Source organism: Oryzias melastigma, linkage group LG20 (assembly GCF_002922805.2).
Source record: "Oryzias melastigma strain HK-1 linkage group LG20, ASM292280v2, whole genome shotgun sequence".
Lineage (NCBI taxonomy): Eukaryota > Metazoa > Chordata > Actinopteri > Beloniformes > Adrianichthyidae > Oryzias > Oryzias melastigma.
In genome coordinates, this window is record NC_050531.1 from 526,818 (window position 1) to 545,919 (window position 19,102).

The 19,102-nt window shown below is 47.4% G+C and overlaps 1 protein-coding gene across 3 annotated transcripts in view; it reads right to left on the reverse strand.

Moving 5' to 3' along the window:
* The window catches only part of LOC112151512 (collagen alpha-1(XVIII) chain), a 42,395-nt gene that overhangs the window by 2,969 nt on the left and 20,324 nt on the right, over positions 1-19,102 (reverse strand). The window contains exons 3-39 of one of the 3 annotated variants that reach the window (XM_024280481.2): positions 18,294-18,535; positions 17,219-17,383; positions 16,495-16,626; positions 13,656-13,730; positions 12,677-12,769; positions 11,577-11,706; positions 11,238-11,269; positions 10,512-10,676; positions 10,372-10,398; positions 10,221-10,274; positions 10,058-10,138; positions 9,918-9,965; positions 9,739-9,846; positions 6,753-6,806; positions 6,268-6,303; positions 6,043-6,177; positions 5,713-5,772; positions 5,603-5,638; positions 5,413-5,457; positions 5,058-5,120; positions 4,627-4,662; positions 4,473-4,556; positions 4,339-4,404; positions 4,199-4,261; positions 4,014-4,103; positions 3,909-3,944; positions 3,762-3,815; positions 2,980-3,036; positions 2,851-2,910; positions 2,407-2,493; positions 2,254-2,281; positions 2,097-2,165; positions 1,995-2,020; positions 1,806-1,904; positions 1,590-1,734; positions 1,454-1,521; positions 1,254-1,382 (exon numbers count right to left, since the gene is read on the reverse strand). In XM_024280481.2, the coding sequence (XP_024136249.1) occupies positions 1,254-1,382; positions 1,454-1,521; positions 1,590-1,734; positions 1,806-1,904; positions 1,995-2,020; positions 2,097-2,165; positions 2,254-2,281; positions 2,407-2,493; positions 2,851-2,910; positions 2,980-3,036; positions 3,762-3,815; positions 3,909-3,944; positions 4,014-4,103; positions 4,199-4,261; positions 4,339-4,404; positions 4,473-4,556; positions 4,627-4,662; positions 5,058-5,120; positions 5,413-5,457; positions 5,603-5,638; positions 5,713-5,772; positions 6,043-6,177; positions 6,268-6,303; positions 6,753-6,806; positions 9,739-9,846; positions 9,918-9,965; positions 10,058-10,138; positions 10,221-10,274; positions 10,372-10,398; positions 10,512-10,676; positions 11,238-11,269; positions 11,577-11,706; positions 12,677-12,769; positions 13,656-13,730; positions 16,495-16,626; positions 17,219-17,383; positions 18,294-18,535 (2,978 nt within the window). Of the gene's footprint in view, positions 1-1,253; positions 1,383-1,453; positions 1,522-1,589; positions 1,735-1,805; positions 1,905-1,994; positions 2,021-2,096; positions 2,166-2,253; positions 2,282-2,406; positions 2,494-2,721; positions 2,764-2,850; positions 2,911-2,979; positions 3,037-3,761; positions 3,816-3,908; positions 3,945-4,013; positions 4,104-4,198; positions 4,262-4,338; positions 4,405-4,472; positions 4,557-4,626; positions 4,663-5,057; positions 5,121-5,412; positions 5,458-5,602; positions 5,639-5,712; positions 5,773-6,042; positions 6,178-6,267; positions 6,304-6,752; positions 6,807-9,738; positions 9,847-9,917; positions 9,966-10,057; positions 10,139-10,220; positions 10,275-10,371; positions 10,399-10,511; positions 10,677-11,237; positions 11,270-11,576; positions 11,707-11,800; positions 11,971-12,676; positions 12,770-13,655; positions 13,731-16,494; positions 16,627-17,218; positions 17,384-18,293; positions 18,536-19,102 lie in introns of those variants that run through there. The other 2 variants (XM_036217474.1, XM_036217475.1) reach the window with 2 other exon arrangements.

A 19,102-nucleotide genomic window follows, 5' to 3' on the forward strand; every position in this document is an offset into this window, starting at 1 on the left:
GCTGATTAAGATCTTTGGCCACACCTCCCAGGTGAGCAGAATGGCATGAGGAAGTGTGATGCAGAACAGCAGCAGACGTAACTCAATATTTTTGGGGTTTTTTATATGTTCTTGTGGCATTTTTTTCATGATGGAGGACATTTCTAAAATAATTTAATGTCAAAGTTGTATTTCATTTTTTCTTTATTGAATGATCTGGTTCATTTCAAGCATAGATTTTGGACAATATTAAATTTGTTGTGAATCAGGAGCAGACGAAGAAATGCCGTTAAAAAAGATCAAAGTTGTGACATTTAAAATGGGGGGGGGGTGTTCTGCTCCTAGCTCTCTATAATTGGGAAGGGAAGGGGGGCGGTGTTGCTCCATACCAACAGGCCTGCCCAAAACAAAATAATTTCTGATGAACTCCTGCTGCTCTGCAGAAACTATGTCCTGGAAAACGACAGATCTTTGGATAAAAGCATCAGAATCATCGTGAAACGACGACTGGGAACGCTTTGGAAACAGATCCGATGATCGGAGTGGAGCTTCAACAACACTGTCAGTTCTTACAGGATTTCTGTGTTTTTTTACTCACAATCACTCTATTTTTTTATCTTATTTTCTTCTTATTTGATCTGATTCGATCCTTCAAATAAAACAGTCTAATTCTAGAGATGCATTTTCACTGTAACTTAGCAGAGACCTGGTTTCAGGTCCTCCGAGTGTCTCAAGAACCACATCGATAAACCAGAAAAGCCCGTTTTTTCTCTGATTCCCTCCAGCAAACAGCAGAATCCTCCTGGTCCAGATGGAGGACAGAGGAGCTGCTGCATGAATGCTGTGTGGAAACTCTTCACTGTTTGCTTAAAACAGCCTGATTTTTATAAATGGAAGCTGCTGCTGGTTTGTCAGGACGTCATCAATCACCCCCCCAAAAAGACCGAGCGCTTCACCTTCAGAACGGCTTCCCGCTGACGCACAGCCAAGAGCTCCACAGCACAAAAACACAAACCATCAACCTCGCTGCTTCCTGCACGCTCACACGGAAGAATTTACACAAGAACAAACTAAACCGGATTTATACGGAAATCTTTGCTCTGCAGAATCTGAAGACATTTAAGAAGATCGTCGTACTTTAAGAAAACGTGTCTGAGTGACTCAGAGTTTAAACAGAAATTTATGGTTGGAGCGTTTTAGGTTGATTCGTTTTTGATTCTCAAGATTCTTTTCATTTATTTCTCTGGGCTGTTTTACAGTGTGTGAATTTTGACCTGTATCTCTTTCCATCCCTGGGAAACCTTCAGGAAGAGGCTTCCGGACGCCGTCACGAACGCCAGCGTCCCGTCGGCGTCGCGGAGGGTCTGCTGCATCATGCTCTCTCGAGTGGAAAAGGTTTTGATCTGAAACAGGAGCCCTCATCATGATGCTGCAGACACAGTCGACCATAAGAAGTCTGCGCATGTTAACCTACAGCTGCTGCATCACTCGAAGCACCAGGAGGTCCAGGGGGCCCGGGGGGTCCGGGGGGGCCGGACAGAGCTGCCAAACAGCAACAGATCCAGCATGAGTCCACGCTTTATCTGTGATGTGTCAGATGTTTGGAATACCTGAGCCGTATCTGGAGGGGAACAGGGGGGGACCAGGAGGACCAGGGGGTCCAGGGGGCCCCGGTCTGCCAAAGCCTGGGACCCCCGGTGGGCCTGGGACTCCTGGGAGACCTGCAGGACCGAGCACTGAGTCCCCTTTGGGTCCCTGAGATTAAATCGTGAAGTTGCTGCTTCTGCAAAGTTTCTTTGACAAAGACGCTACAATCGTGGACTCACCACCAGTCCGGACCGCCCCGGGATCCCGGGCTGGCCCGGAGAACCCGGATCCCCCTTCTGTCCCTTTTCCCCTTTGATGCCCTGATCTCCGCTGGAGCCCTGGAGAAGAAACACACAAAACCATCATGAAACAGAACCTGGAGCTCGTTAGACCAACAGGACCTCACAGGGAGCTTCTGAAGGACGTACCGAGCGTCCTCTGGGGAGGAAAGACACTGCAACACAAGAAGGAAAGGTCAACTCTGAAGGTTTGTGTAGTTTATTGTGTTGTGTTACTCCCTGTGGACTCACGTGGTGATGCTGGTGAACCTGGAGGACCCATCTCCCCTTTTTCTCCTTTCAGTCCTGACTGACAGTTCCCTTCAACAGAGAAGACACTTTCTACTTCCAGAACTAAATCATTTCTTTCATAAAAACGCCGTTTCGTGTTGGCGAGGAGCCGACCTACCAGCTGCAACGCTGCCGTTGGGATGGAGCTGCAACGACAGAAACAGCAGCAGATGTTGGTGCGGATGACATTAGCTAACACGAATGTTCCCGACGCTAAACGGCGTGCAGATGCAGGAGCGTGCAGTTGAACTGTGATGGGAGGGGCTCTAACCTCAGTCAGGTCCTGACAGCGAGCGTTCACCTTTCCAGTGTTGACATGCAGCATGCAGGAGTATTTAGGAACCACCCTGAACCGGTTCTGAGTCACCAACGGACCGGAGGTCCAAAGAAAAACATGCTTGTTAGTGTGTGGATGTACAAGACGGAGGGGGGGGTCAGGATGATCAACAGGTTAAGAACAGTAATGAAGACGAGGTTCTGGATGAAGACGTGATTTCATTCTCTATCGTCTGAACTGTGACATGCTGCGGCGCCATGCTGCGGCGCCATGCTGCGGCGCCATGCCGGCTGCTCGTTGGTCACCTACAGGCATTTTGCAGTGGGGTCTGGGGGGGATTGGGAACACTGTCTTCAGGGACCAGAGGAAAAGGACGGTAAGAACATCAAACTCGGGTCAAAAACGGAACAGCAGGACTAATGAGGACAGAAGTCTTACTCCTTTGGGACAGTTGAAGATTCCAGGACGGCCTGGAGCTCCAGGAGGACCAGGGAGTCCCTGACAGGAGGAAACAAGAGAATGAGAAACAAGTGAAGGATGAAACATTTGAATCTGAAGCAGACTCACAGGAAGGCCCCGGGGATCCCCCTTCTCTCCTTTAGGCCCCATCAGCCCCGGGCGGCCCTGCAGACAGCAGACATCAGAAACAATAACATCAAATCTGCAAATGTTCTTGTAGGTTTCCCTCAGAGAAAACGATAAATAGTTTCTAACTGACAAACATAAACTGTAGTTTAGTCGGTTTGGGTTCAAGGTAATGAGAAAACAAACAAGAACAGAGCTATACGGTTCATGGGGTTATCATCATGTTTTGGTTTTTGATAAAAGAGTTTTTCCTTCAGATAATGATAATAATAATTTTTTAGGCTGTTTTGGAGTTTGGCTAATATTTCAGCTAAACTCTTTCAGGTAAACAGGTTCTAGTTGTTTTGGATAGTTTAAGCTTTTTTTTATTATTTTTTAGGATATTTTGACATTTAGCTATTTTTTCCAGCTACAGCTTTGGCTAAACTAAGTTTTAGACTAATTTGGCATTTAACTAATGTTTTATCTGACTATCAACTCCAGTGTTTTCAGCTATCATTTTCAGCATCTTCAGCGGTCAATTTCAGCTTACAGCATTCACTCTAGTATTATCACAGGTAATGATATATATCTAGTTCATAATTATGTTAAAAAGTTACAGTTTTAAAGTTTTAAAATGTAGTCTTAGAGTGTTGAATAAATGTTTATGTTGTTGACCCGCGACCTCAGGTGTGTTTTGGATTTTGGCCCCCTTGTGATTGAGTTTGACCCCCGACTTGGATCATCAGCTGTTCTTGTGAATGTTCAGAGCTGAAGCTGCTTACTGAACGTCCAGGGATACCAATGTCCCCTTTGGGTCCTGCTGGCCCCACTGGTCCCTGTTGGTAATGAAAAACAAACCAACTGAGAAGTCACCTTAAAAATAAAGTTATGATGATTAAAAGGTTAAAGTTGTTTTTATGAGAACTTACTGGAACTCCGGGGGGTCCTGGAAGACCATCATCTCCCTACAAACAAACACCCATCAGTCCAGTGAAACAGCCACTCTGTCACATGACTCGTGCAGGTAAAGTTACCTTCAGTCCTTTGGGCCCGATCGGTCCGGTCAGGTGGGACATCATGGATCCGTCTGCTGCGACCAGCACCCCCGGCTCGCCCTTCTGCCCCTGAGCGGCAGCACGCAGACCAAATGTTGATGAGGAGGACAGGAACACATGAAGAGATCCACCATGCAGGACAAAACGCTCAGCATCAGACTTACTTTCAGTCCTGGAGACCCGTGGATCCCCGGCAGACCCATGTCTCCCTTTGGACCCTGCGGTCCCTTTGAAGAACCAGATTAGACAAAGTTCTGATGGGAGAACTGGGATGACTTGACCAGCGGTTGTTCTGTTTACTCACAGGGGGGCCCAGAGCCTCAACGATTCCTGACAGATTGAAGGCAGCGTCGGTGATGTTGAGAGGAAGCTGAGAGAAGACCGTCTCTGTGATTATCCAGAACTGAACATGTTAGACTGATCGGGGGGGGGTCTTACATCATGCAGGTTGATGACGGGTCCAGGAGGTCCAGGAGGTCCTGGGGGCCCCGGCAGAGCCAGACCATCTCGTCCCGATTCTCCCTGGAAAACCAGACTGACAATCAGCTCCTCTGAAACAGGAAGTGACGTCAGATGAGTTCAGAGGTCAAACCTTCTGTCCTCGGTCGCCTCGGTCGCCCTTTGGTCCCTGAAAACGTGACATGAAAGGACTTCATGTTTACAGAGTTTCACATTTATGCTTTGTTTCATTCATGGATAATTCTCCTGTGATCTCTTTTCCCTCCAGAGTTTTAGAGCAGATCCCTGAATCCTGACAGAGTCTTTAAGCTCAGATCCCTGAATCCTGACAGAGTCTTTAAGCTCAGATTCATGAATCCTGACAGAGTCTTTAAGCTCAGATTCATGTCTGCTGCTGTGATCAGCCTCCACTTCCTACCGTCCTGTGACAGAGCAGAGGATGAACCGATCCTCAGCGATTGATCATTTCTGACTCAATTATTTCAGTCAATCGCCAGTGAAAAGACAAACATCAATATTCTATTTCACAAAAGCGACCTCCGTTCTCTTTAGGCTGAGACCGACCTGGACTCCTTCCGGTCCCTCCAGACCAGGAAACCCTGGCGGTCCGGCGTCTCCCGGCTCTCCCTGAGGAAACATGCAGGAATATTGGAGTGGTGAGGCTGTGATCTACAGCTTCAGAGTTTCCCGGAGCTTTTATCCGCTCCCCATCATGTGGAAATGAAAACAAAGTGGCTGGGCTCTCCCGGCACAGACGTTTATCAGGAGGACGGCGGTGATGAATGACTCCGGCTTTTCTGCTGCCGGAGAGCAGAAAGTTCCTCTGAACTTCAATCAGATTTACAGAAGAATCAGAGAGGAACCGGCTGATGGAACAACCTTTAGACAGACCTTACAGAGCAGCAGGTAACCGGCTCACCTTTTGCCCCGCCGTTCCTGGGACGCCGTCTAATCCGTCTTTGCCCTACAGCAAGCATTAAGGGCCAAACACAAGGACACGGCTCAGAAAGGGAATGTGAGGAAATAACAGCAGTAAAATGACCTCGAATGACCCCGATCAGGCAGACGTGCTGAGGAAGCTGCAGCAACACGTGAAACATCCACCCTACCTTTGGTCCTGGGGGGCCAGGAGATCCCGCGGAGACCTAGAAAACAGCCCACATCTCAGGTGACCTCTCAGCTGTTAGAGACAGAGCCCACTGATGACCTTCATTCTCACCTGTTGACCTCCAAACAACATGGTTCCGAACTCATCCACCATCCCGGATCCTTCCAGATCCTCCGGAGACAGAAGAAAACAACACTCAGATTCATCTGATCAGCTGATCCCGGATCTGATCCACATTTAACTGAGATAGTCTCTGATCAGATCTGAGGCAGGATTTCTCTGAGCTCAGCAGAAGATGGACGTCTGACATGAGAAGGAAAGGGGGAAACGTCGTCGGGGTTTGGGGGGAAAAAGCCTCCTCTACCCCTGGGGGGGGTGGGCTCCTCAACCTTTGGGGTTGGGGGGGGGTAAAAGCCTCCTCTACCTCTCTCCACGGTCTACCTCATACGCTGGAGCGAAGCCTCTGGCTGCAGGTCCTGGAGGTCCTGGGGGGCCGGGTGGACCTCTGGGTCCCGGCTGTCCCTCTGGACCCGGTGGTCCTGGCAGGCCCGGGAACCCGGAGGAGCCCTGGTCTCCCTGAAACACAAAGCGGTGTGGCCGGTGAGTGTCGGTGCTCCTGCTGCAGACGCTTCATTATGCAGCAAACAGGCAGTAAACAGACGGTACCTTTGGTCCTGGCCGCCCGCTCACGCCGGCCTCTCCCTATTAAGCAGCAAATGAAATATAATCAAATCACATTAGCCTCAGAGCGGCGTGCAGACGGCGCCTGCTGCTGGTTGGAATTCAGGAGCTTTAGAAAGCAAGACGTGTTTACACCGGAGAGCTCGCCTTCATCAGTCCGGAGGGTCAAGTCATTACAGATCGGCTCTTTGTGCGAGCGCGGTACTTGGCGTGCGTGTAATTGTTTTTAGTAGCTGAGAGGTCTGCAGCGGGAAATCACAAACAGGAATCGAACGCATGCAGACGGGGCTGCAGCTGCAGACGGGGCTGCAGGTGCAGACAGCAGTAGCAGCTGCAGACACCGCCGGGTTAATACGCAGACCGTGATGTCTGCAGCCGCTGTAGCTGCGTCTGCTCCTGCAGCTGCAGTCGCACCCAGCTCAACATTTGATTTGATTCTACTTTTACATAGAAATGATGGAGTTTCTCACCTTCTCCCCCTTCTCCCCCACAGGCCCCGCCTCTCCGTCTTTTCCATCAACCCCCTGCAAAAGTTTCAGTTCAGTTTCAGTCATTTTCTGACTGTAGACACATTTTTTATAAGCACATTTACGAATGAAGAGCTGTAACCTACACAAAGTTCATGCAGACGGTCAGACCTCAGAGTTCTGAGAGGTTCTGATCCATCACTGCAGTCCCTGCTGGTTAACTAGAACCATTAGAACCGGATCCTGCCGGGTCTTTGGGTTCAAACATGGACCCAAACATTTCTACTAGAATTATTGAAGACTGTTTCAGGTCCTGTTCTGTGTGGAGATCCGGTCTTTGGATAAGAACCGTTCATATTCATTAATAACTGGATGACACGTGGCGGCGCGGCGGTCTTTGGCTCGTGGTTAAGGCTTCCATGACAGGTGTTACAACACTACGTCTGGTTTGATCTCGCTTATACTGTGGTCGCTCACAAAAGAAATCAAAATTCAATCAGATTTTGGTTTAATCTTGTTTTGGTTTACGTCACTGATTCACAAATAGACTGTTTGATCCGTGGTCCAGGGCGTTGTCATGGTAACATGACAGCACATCACTGAGCCTCGACTGCCATGAAAATGAAAGAAAGATTTTCTCTGGTCTGTTTTTGTTCTAGAGCTGCGTATTGTAATATATAATTTACCCATTAAAATATTCTGATTAAGAGTGATTAATCACAACAATCGGATTAATCTGATTTATTTTTAATAGGTTGACAGCACTAATTAAAAAAATAATATTCTAAATGTAGTTTTGTGTGTGATATATTGTAATGACTTTCAGATAAGTGCTTGTCAAATACTGTAACCTTAAAACCTAATCGTGATCATCGCGATTAAAAAGCGTGAACAATTGCAGCTGATCACGATTAATCGTGATCTTTTGTAATCAATCGGGATCGATCGTGATTGATCGTGATCTTTTGTAATCAATCGGGATCGATCGCGATTAATCGTGATCTTTTGTAATCAATCGGGATCGATCGTGATCGATCGCGATTAGTTGCAATAAGCTTGTTCCCAGGTTTGGGATGAATTAGTCTTTTTTAATTGATTCACGGCCCTAGTAGAAATCAATACCAGGAAATCTGCTCATCACCTTCAGAAAAACAGCCAAACATTGTGTTGTTTAGCCACCAGAACCAGACCAGAACCTGACCCAAACCCAGAAGCCTGGGACTGAGAGTAGAGACATTATACCTCATTGAGCTGCTTCAATTCTTATATTTCCCTTCAAAAACTTTGATTCATCGTAAACTAGAACCACAAAGAGGAGTCCTTCAGAGAACATCAAACAGGATCCTGATCCAATCACAGCTCAGGGATGAGACCATAGACTGTATAAATAATGGACTGAGCGAGCATCGAATCTACAGGAAGTACTGTCGCCAATCAGGAGTGAGTTTATTGCAACCGTCCGCCTCTTTCCACGCCTCGACCACGAGACCGCGGATGTAAACAGCTTCTACTTTAATAACGCCGACTCGAGACGTCGCTGAAGTTGGCTTCCGATTTTTTCGAACAGGACCTGTTTTTAGGTGGTCTGAGTTTGAAAAATACAGTGCAACGCTCTCGCTGTGAATCGGAAGCCAACTTCAGCGTCGGCGGCTCGAGAGAATTGTACAAGTCATTGTTGAAGCCTTTGAGGGAGAACCATTCCAACGTTTGATTCTGTCAGCGGTCCTTTGGGATTTACTTACATTTATTCCTTTTAGTCGAGATAAAAGGAGCATTTGGGTGACGCCCCTTCACATGCGTGGCCACGTTACAGTCTGATCAGATGCACGTGAGAAGCGCGTTCAGCTGTATTTAAAATAAATAACCATCCTAACAAGTGAACAGCTGGATCTTTTTTCTGTTTAAAATACGACCAGGTCCTTTCAAGTTTCTCTCGCGCTCCTCAGACGGCTGCGTCTAATTCAGGCTGAAGCTGGAAAAGTGAAGAAGATGAAACTTTGGTTGGTGGTTTTATGCGCATATATGCAACTTATTATTTATAAACTACAACCAAAACAGTGAAAAAAAGAAAAACGAACGTTAAACAAAGAAAAAAGTCCAAAGCCATAACCTCAGAGTGAAATCTATTTCTCCAGAGTAAATCCTCATCTAAAAATGTCGACAGCATGCTCCTCTTGTTGTTTTAAACTGCTGCATCGGTACATTCCATTGAGGAAAACAACAGTAGGACAATGATTGGTACATTGTTGAATTGTAAAGTAGGTGTTAAAAGGTCTTCACGGACCCATTGATGAAGTCTGCTCCCATTGGCTACCCGTCATCTGTCAATCAAACCCCCCAGACGTTCGACGTCAGACCCACAAACGCTTATTGAGCCATCTGATTGGTCAATTTATAACTCTAATAACTTGTGATAATGGAAAAAAATCTTTAAAAAAAATTAGGATTAGAAAAAAGAAGTTAATCAGAAAGCAGCAGAGGAAGAATGATTATTCTGAGATATAAAATGACTGAGAAATAACTGTCTGTTTCTCAATGTAAGTCAATGGGACTTTGGCCTTTTTGGAACCCAGTGGTACTTCCTATATGGAACAGGAAGGAGGGGGGCTTGTTCAGTCCAGTTCTTATATACAGTCTATGGATGAGACTCACTTCAGTGACGGTTGGACCACAGAAACACGTCTCTGTTTTGGGACAAAGAGCGTTTTCTGATGAATAATCCAGGACCAGAAAACAGGAGAAAGAAAAGCTGAAATGATCTTCTCCTCTTTAGCAGACGTTCTTTGATGTCTAAAACATTTTATTCATATTTGATCATTGGAAATCTGACCACCAGGGGGCAGACTCCAGAGAGCCAGCTGAATGCTGAAGTCTGGACGTCTGGCTCCGCCCCCAGGGGTGGAGCCACAGCCCTCTTTCTTCTAATGACGGCAGAGACGTTAAGAGCAGTTTTTGTTTTCAGAGTCCGGTTATGACCTCCAGAACTCACAGGAAGACCAGCTTCTCCCTTCTCGCCGTCTTTCCCAGGAAGTCCGGTGAGGACGTCTTCAGACGGGGTTCCTGGAGGCCCTGGAGGTCCCGGTGGTCCTGGGGGGCCCTGAAACAGGAATAAAACTTTAAAATCACTTTCCATGGACTCGTTGAAGAAACCCAGAGACTGTGAAGTACCCGGAGTATCTCAGCGTCACTGTCAAAGTCCTCGAATCCAGACCCCTCCTGTGACAGACCATGTGACCATCAATCAAAGCCACTCCCACTGAACACAGGCCGGTTTTTAAAACCTTAGAAATAATGAAACCAACTCTGACCGGGATGTTAGAGGATCTGCTGGGAGATCCTGGAGGTCCTGGAGGTCCTGGGGGGCCGGGCAGTCCAACACCAGCATCGCCCTGAGGGGAACGGCAGAACTTTGAGATTCTGAGTCACTACCAACCCGAACCCAACCTTCCCCTCTGACCAGAACCACAGTACCTTCTCTCCTTTGGAACCAGGATCTCCTGGAATTCCTGGGAATCCCGCCGGTCCCTGAGGAGGAGACAGAAGCTGGGGGGTCAGTCCACCGGAGACTGACGGGATGTGATCATCTCAGCAGCTGATGTTTCAACCCTGAAGTTTGACGTACCGGAAGTCCAGTTTCTCCTTTACGTCCCTACAGAACAGAAAAGCAGATCCAGCTCAGACCACGGATCCGGATCCGTAAATCCAGATCACAGAGCGGCTCTCAGCAGACCAGAACCAGAACCCTCTACAGGTGAGACTCACAGAATCTCCATCTTTGCCAGGAAGTCCGGGGGGGCCTGAAGGCCCCCGAGGTCCCTGTGGACCTCGAGGTCCGGGAACCCCTCCTTCATCTGAAGCTTGTCCAGGAGGACCGGGAGGTCCCGGGGGTCCCGGTTCCCCTGGATCCCCCTTCTGTCCTGGAGAGAACTGATGAAAGACAAACATGAACATTAAATGTTTCACTTTTCTAGAAGAAATTCAAAATAAAAGCTGAGAGTTTCCGAAAAACAAAGATGCATTTTTTATGTTTCTATAGATCCAAAAGTGATCAAATGAACTTAACCTGTTCAGCTCTTTTCCTGCTAAAGAATCTCTCAAAGTGCTTTGCATCATAAATAATAATTCATTCATTCATCCATCCATCTTCCTGGCCGTTTTGTCCCTTTCGGGGTCGCGGGGGTGCCGGAGCCTATCCCGGCTACTGATGCTGGGGGGGGTACACCCTGGACAGGTCTCCAGTCTGTCTCAGGGCCTCAATCACACACATTCACTCTCACATTCACACCTAGGGGCAATTTAGAGTCACCAATGAACCAATGAAGCATGTTTTTGGACGGTGGGAGGAAGCCGGAGTCCCCGGTGAAAACCCACGCATGCACGGGGAGAACATGCAAACTCCACACAGAAAGGTCCCAGTTCATAAATAATAATAAGATGAAAAATAGTTAAAATAGTCATCATATATCATCTTAGAGGATAAAAACGTACCGATTCAGGAGCTTCTGTCTGAGAGGATTTGACTGTAAAATAACAATAAATCAGTTTTAAGAACATCTGTTCATAAAAACTCTCTTGACATTAAAGTACATTTATTGTGGGATTCACTGGTGACAGAAACGGTTTGATAAAATACAAAACAAGTTAAAACAGATGAATCAATTACAAACAATAAATAAATAAATAAAATAAAGTAAAAAAGATAGAAAAAAACGCTGCTTTGGCTCCATCTGGTGGCTCATGTTGGAACTACAACCGTGTTGGTGAAGCTTTTTCAAAATAAAAGCAGCGGAAGTGATAATAGATCCTGAACCAGAATGTGAGTGTTACCTGTCAGTGTTGGCTCCGCCGTGTGTCCAGAACCTTCCTCTGTCTCTTCATCTTCATCATCGATGAATGACACCTCAGTGGGCGGAGCTTGGACTGGAGCGCTGAAGGTGGAGTCCAAAACTGGAAAAGGCTGTTTGAACAAAACATTAAAGTGGAAAATGCACAAAGGAAAAAACTTAAAAGAGCCAAAAGTTTGAACAAATAGTTGTAAAAAGATATTTGACCTTCAAAGAGGAGTTAAAACTGAGGATCTTCGATGTCTGAGAATTGATTTTATAGCTTTTTGTTGGATTTACTCTCAGATTCGGATCCAAATCAAACATTTTCATAGACGTTTCCTTCAGTCCGACGGCAGACTGAAGGAATTCTCCACATCCCTCTGATCCGCCTCAGACAAACTCTGACTATGATCTGCTGCTGATGAAGCAGCCTGACCTCAATGACCTCCGTCTCTCCTGAAGAGATTTGAACCAGCGGCTCAGGCTGCAGGGAAATCCTCTTCTCATGAAAGAAGTCTGACTGATCTGATCACAGGAGATCATCTGTTTACATGAAGGGAATCTCTTGGAGAGCATCAATCTTTCTGTGGAGAGATGCTGAGTGTCCTCGGATCGGTTCTCTGCAGGGATCACACATGATCCACTAAAGATCTGCTGATCCTCTGTCAAACTTGAACCACTTTGCTAGTAAGAAGATGAAAACATTTTCTGTATTAGAGATCAAAACCAGCAAAAGGATTTTAAACCATAAAGTTTTTGAGTGAACATTGACAGACGTGAGGTGAACCATCAAAACTTTAAAGAACTTTAAACTTTTACAGCCAAAACTTCTTGTTTATTCATGAATTCAGACTTAAATCAATGTTTTCACAGAGTTTGTATCTCTAAATGTTTAGTTTTCTTAAAACGTAAAATGAATCTAAACATCACGAAGCATTCCATTTAGTTCTTCTGAAATGTGACTCAAGGAGTTTTCTTTCAAAGGTTTTCTCATGTTTCGGTTGAACAAACTGTCACTCTGAGTCCAGTTTCCCAGACAAACGGAGGTTTTCTGCTTCAGCTGCTTCACCAGCTTCAGCTCACGTGTCAGTGTGAACTCACCATCGGATAATCCTGCTCCTCCACGACCTTCTTCGCCTCCTCCTTTCTCTCCTCATCCTCGGCACCGTCGTCTCCGCTGCCGTACCCGGAGGCCTGACCATAACGGAGATAACATGGAGAGAGGTCATCTGAGGTCAAGCTGTGGAACAGAAACTGAGCAGAAACTTTGTTTGGTTCCCACAGATGCTGACAGGGTCCAGAAACCAGCGGACGGAGTTTGATGGTTTTTCTAAATCTGGATCTGAAAACATTTTATTGGAGCTGGAATGTGAAGCTGAGAGTTTCAGAGTAAGAATGAAGCTGAACGATCTGAACAGAGACATCCAAACCTGAGAAATCCTCCGTTTCATCCAGAAGATTAAATTAATTCAGATTAACTTTATATATATATATATATTTCTGAAACTTTGAGCTGCACTTATCTGATGGAAAGACCAACAAAGTTAAAAACAAACTTTATTGTCCCATTGAAACAGAAACTTGATTTTATTGCTCGACATATTTAAACAGTTAAATTTACACTCTTGATTTTATACTTATCGTGTTTTTAAAAGCTCAAATGAAAAAAAAAGGATCTAAAAAAAGATTTTCCAAACATTTGATGGTAAATCTGTCCAGCAGGAGTAAACCTGAACATGTTCGTCTGTAGAGGATAAAATGACAATGAATGAAGTTTATTTTATTTTGAAAGGTTCACTTCCAGAAAATCAGTCTGACTGGAAGAGTTTAAATGAGAATCAGATCATTTCTGTTCAGATTATAGTAATCAGATTACCTGCTGCCGACAGATAATCAGATTATTCTAGTGGTCAATGACCAGGACGATCATTTGTTCCAAACACACCTGAACATGTTACCTGGATCAGAATCACCTGAATGTTCATGTCTAAGCCTGCAGTTCCTGATTCCTCCAGCAGAGGGAGGCACAGGTTTCCTGCTGGAGGGCTGCAGAGTTCATCAGTGTTTTCCCGCCACTCACATAGGGGTCATCCTCCTCGCACTGGTCGTCCACGGCGGCCGGATCCGACTTCAGCACCAGCTGCTGGATGGAGCCCTGCAGAGGAACGATAATACGGATCAGAACCTCATTAAAATTCTTTCCCACGCAGCAGCACGCCCCCCACAGCTCCAGACCCCCCATGGTTCTGGAGCTGGTCCGGAGTTCTGATGAGGGTCGGCTCTCTGGAGATGATCCGTCTGCAGCCCGTCAGGACCAAACGTCTGAGGAGGAAAACTTCCATGTGAAGTCGGGATTTCCTTCTGACCGACCCGGAGAATCATGCTGGAATTCTCCGAGTTGATTCTGTTTCCTAACATGTTTATAAGCAGCTGAATGAGAGCTCAGCTCCAGTCCTGAACGCCGCAGAGCTGCTGATAAAAGCAGGAGAGACGACAAACAGCTGCTCTGCTGGAATGAAGAGGGCTGGAGGACGGGCTGCTGGACCAGAACCAGAACATCAAGGAAATGTCTCACTTTTATCAGAACATTCCTCTGTCAGTCTGATCCCATAAATGAATTTTCTCAGGAACACTTACAGATCCAACCATGATGGAGGAGAGCGTCCTTCACGAGGAGAACAGGAAGTAAAGTTTCTGATTCTGTCACGGAAACTTCTCATCGTCTCTTTTCTGCTGACTCTGAACGGACAGAACCTCGAGCTGTATCCCGTCTGAGAGACGTTCTCTGCTTAACCTCCAGATTCTCCGTTTTCCTGATGCTGGAAAGTCTCCAGCGTTCCTTCGGGGGGTCACGGACTTTCTGCAGCTGGAGTCCACAGACGGGAACAGAGGAGTTCTCCGGTGTCAGAGGAAAAGGTTAGCAATCCTGACGTTCTGCTCCGAGTCTGCTTTACTGGCAGTTTCCACAACGAGGACAGCGGCGCCCAGAGAGCGACTCGCCGCCGCCTGCCAGAGAGGAACCAAGCCCATTCTGCTGTCGAGCCGCTGCCAGCTCCAGAACTAACGCAGACGTCTGCAGCATCCGTCACTTCTGACGCACAACAGGAGGCCACAGGAAAGCTGCTCTGCAGGAGAACCGATTCTGCAGAACCTCCAAACCTTCCTGAACAGAAGCCTCTGGCAGCAGCAGGATAGCCGGGTCGGTTCTGTCAGACCCAGAAACCAACAGAGCTGAGCTTCATTTGCAGAGTTGGAGTCATTTTCCATGTGAGCTCATTGAAGGGAGTGGACCGCTGCTCCAGAACCGACTCTGAACAGCTGAACGGACAGAACCACAGCAGGAGGAGGCAGAGAGACTAATGAAAGAAATGGAGACTGTTGGCAGGACAGAGAGCGGCCAAAGCCAAGACGTCCGTCACGGAGCGACGGAGCAGCCTCCCAGAAATGGAGAACAGAGACAGGCCCGGTCCGTGAGGGAACAGAACCTCTCAGGACGCATGTTATGGAACCAGAACTCTTCTCTGATCCTCAGATTCCTTTGAAACTTCCTCACATTTCTGCAATAAACTTAACGAGACTCTGGATGACGTTGGATCTTCAACAACCAATCAGCTTCCTCCTTTCTGGACTATAATAACCTGGATAACCGAGAAGCTCCGCCCAGGATTTAAATGAAGAGGTCCACCTGAAACTGAAACGCTCTTTACATCACAAAGTTAGAAAAAGACTGAAAAAAGTTCATGTTAACACAACCTGAACAGAACCTGAACACAACCTGAACAGAACCAGAACACAACCTGAACAGAACCAGAACAGAACATGAACAGAACCTGAACAGAACCTGAACAGAATCTGAACAGAACCAGAACAGAGCATGAACAGAACCTGAACAGAACCAGAACAGAACCAGAACAGAACCTGAACAGAACCTGAACAGAACCTGAACAGAACCAGAGCATAGCACCAAGAGTCATCAGTAAACTCCCGTTCCTAAAAATTCCTTTGAATCCTAATTCTCTATTTGTTTAAGAAAACCTTCACGATCTACAGAAATCAATTCATTGACGTCATTCTGAAGCTACAAACTTCAAACGCCTCAAACTGCTCAAAGGTCAAAAGGTCCTGAACTTCTCTGACATGTAAATGTGACCCTCGTGTTTTATTCTGAAAATCTTCCACAGACACTTCCTGCTGACCTGCTTCACTGAAAGAGTCGACATCGAGTTCGTCTCCTGACAGCCTGAAAAACAAGGTTCTGAGGTGACCAGACCCCTCCCTGGAGGCGGAGCCTGTGTGAGATGAGACGATGGTTAATGCATCCTCTGGCCCTATAAGGGGAGGAGCCACACTCAGGCTGACCCAACGCCGCGTGATAACAGGAAGAGGCGCGTGGAAACATCTCTGAACTGTGACTCATGTTTCCTTTAAGCTGCTTTCCTCTCAAACTCTGGAAAATGAAACAAAAACAGGAATCTGACCATCGCCGTTAACCGGGTCGTTTCTGACCCAGCAGAACCAGGTTCGTGGAAGGTCGCTGTGATGGACCGGAGCTCCTGTCCTTTCATTTTTACTGCTGAGAGTCCAGTTCCGTTACTGCTGTGGGGTTCTGCATCAGCTCGGGTTCTGTGTGGGTTCAGGTTCTGCTGAGGGTTCTGCTGGGGTCCATATAGACCAGAGAGCAGCAGCTCTCTTCCATAAATCCCTGGCGTGGTTTCAGAGCTCTGCTGGGATCAGCGGACGCTCACACGTGCGCTGCTGCCTCAGGATCTCCTGTGGTGATCGTAAAACCCCCAGCATGAGTCTACAGTCTGTGCGGCGCTGATCCAAACCCACTGACACTACAGGAGGAGGAACATGCTGCTGGACGCAAAGCAGAGCCGAGATGATGATGATGATGAAGGGGGGGTTACAGGACTTACCACAAACCTGGGAAGACCGGTTCCTCCAGCATTCCCAACGAAGATCCCTGAGCTGGCCTCAAAGGTCAGAGGTCGAGCGGTCCTGGTGAAGGCGACTCGACGGTACTCTTCACAATCCATGTAGAGACGCACCTGCAGCCAGAGACACACAACCAAATAGAGACACAACCAAATAGAGACACAAGAACATGGAGACACAACCACATGGAGACACAAGAAAATGGAGACACAACCACATGGAGACACAACCACATGGAGACACAAGAACATGGAGACACACAACCACATCTCCTGAGCGCTCGGAGCATCAGCTGATGGTAACTCCACGTGTGTCGTGCATGAGATCTTTGTAAAGGTTTAGATCTTTACTGGACAGGAAACGCGGCTGCTGACTGAATGAATCTGCAAAGATTTGATCTCAAACAAGAACTTGAGAAGATACTCAAATGTTTAAATAATGAATGCAGTCAGAGAAGGACAGCATAAAGCTGCAGACCAGATGACTGATTCCATCCTCAAACTCCTGGGGTCAGGTCAGAGCTCCTTCCTGTCAGGCGGTGATGCTACAACCTCTGACGGTTTTTACTTTGATCAGTCAGACTTTTACCAAAAACCTGCAGCTTCAGGAGTCGAGGTGAAGATGCTGCTGTAAGATCTGATTGTTCTTGATGTCATTCATCCGGAAACATCTACCGTCCAGTCCCAACCACTGAGTCGGACTCACCTCGGCACCCTTCACGGTCAGAGAAAACCGGGCCCATCTTCCCGTCAGCTCCCCCATTTTGAAGGAGGCGGCCTCCTGAGTTCCCGCCTCTCGGTCGGTGTAATACAGGATGATCCTCTGGGAGTCATCCTCCACCGGAGAGAAAGCCACGCCCAGCTGCACCATCTGACAGCCAGAACAATCAGGAGAACAATCAGGAGAAAAATCAGGAGAACGGTCAGGAGAACAGTCAGGAGAACAATCAAGAGAACGGTCAGGAGAACGGTCAGGAGAACGGTCAGGAGAACAATCAGGAGAACAGTCAGGAGAACGGTCAGTAGAACAGTCAGGAGAAGAGTCAGGAGAAGGGTCAGGAGAAGAGTCAGGAGAAAAATCAGGAGAACAGTCAGGAGAACAATCAGGAGAACAGTCAGGAAAAAAATCAGGAGAACGGTCAGGAGAACAATCAGGAGAACAATCAGGAGAACAGTCAGGAGAACAATCAGGAGAACAATCAGGAGAACAGTCAGGAGAACAGTCAGGAGAACAGTCAGGAGAACGGTCAGGAGAAAAATCAGGAGAACAATCAGGAGAACAATCAGGAGAACAGTCAGGAGAACAGTCAGGAGAACAATCAGGAGAACAGTCAGGAGAACAATCAGGAGAACGGTCAGGAGAACAATCAGGAGAACAGTCAGGAGAACAGTCAGGAGAACAATCGGGAGAAGAGTCAGGAGAAGAGTCAGGAGAACAATCAGGAGAACAATCAGGAGAACAATCAGGAGAACAGTCAGGAGAACAGTCAGGAGAACAGTCAGGAGAACAGTCAGGAGAACAATCAGGAGAACAGTTAGGAGAACAATCAGGAGAACAGTTAGGAGAACAATCAGGAGAACAGTTAGGAGAACAATCAGGAGAACAGTCAGGAGAACAGTCAGGAGAACAATCAGAAGAACAATTGGGAGAACAATCAGAAGAACAATCAGGAGAACAGTCAGGAGAACAGTCAGGAGAACAATCAGAAGAACAGTCAAGAGAACAGCTGGGAGGAAAGCCAAGAGAGCAGAGATAGAGTGAAGGATGAGTGACCTCTGACCTTTTGATAAGCATCTGTGATGGCGAACAGCACCCCCCCTCGCCGGGTGGTGGGCTTGGCCGTGACGGTGATGGCAAAGTCCTGGTAAAACGGGTCCGGGAGGAAGGACTTGGTGAGCCGGCCCACGTTGGCGTCCGGGCCGAAGCTGTAGGCGGGGTAACCCCCAAAGCCGGTGACGAAAGAGACGGAGGGGGGCAGGGGGACCCCGATCAGCTCGGTCAGCTCCAAGGCGCTCTGGGGGCCTGCAGAGACAGTGGGGGGTCCAAGAGGACGTCATTGAGGTCCTGACAGTCTGTCTTCAGTGAATCCATTCTGTTTTTATGAACGGGTTCTAGAGTCGGACGTTAAGATCCAGAATGTTGATTCTGACCAATAGAATGACTGATAACAGCTGATTACGTCTATGAAGTCTGTGGGATGCTGGAGCCAGCAGGAACACCTGGGGATGGTGTCACTTAGTCCAGTTCTCATATACAGTCAATAGATTGACCTCGTTGAAGTCTGGGTTTGCAGACGAACCATCCCTGAAGGACATGTGATCAGGTCGTGACGTCAGCGAGTCTGGACCAAACCATCGGCGTCTTCCAGACCTTCAAGCCTCTCCTGCATCACAAACTCCGCCCTCTTTAAGCATCATTTGACAGCATCTCAGTTACACCCCATAAAGATCAGCAAGAGACCAAGAAGCCCCGCCCCCTCGTCACGGCTGAACTCTCCTTTGTTTGGACTGTCAGTCTCCCAGAAATCCTCACAGCTTCCCGGGAGTGCCAGACTGTTTGTTCAGGAAGTGCTGCTCTCTCAGCCTAACA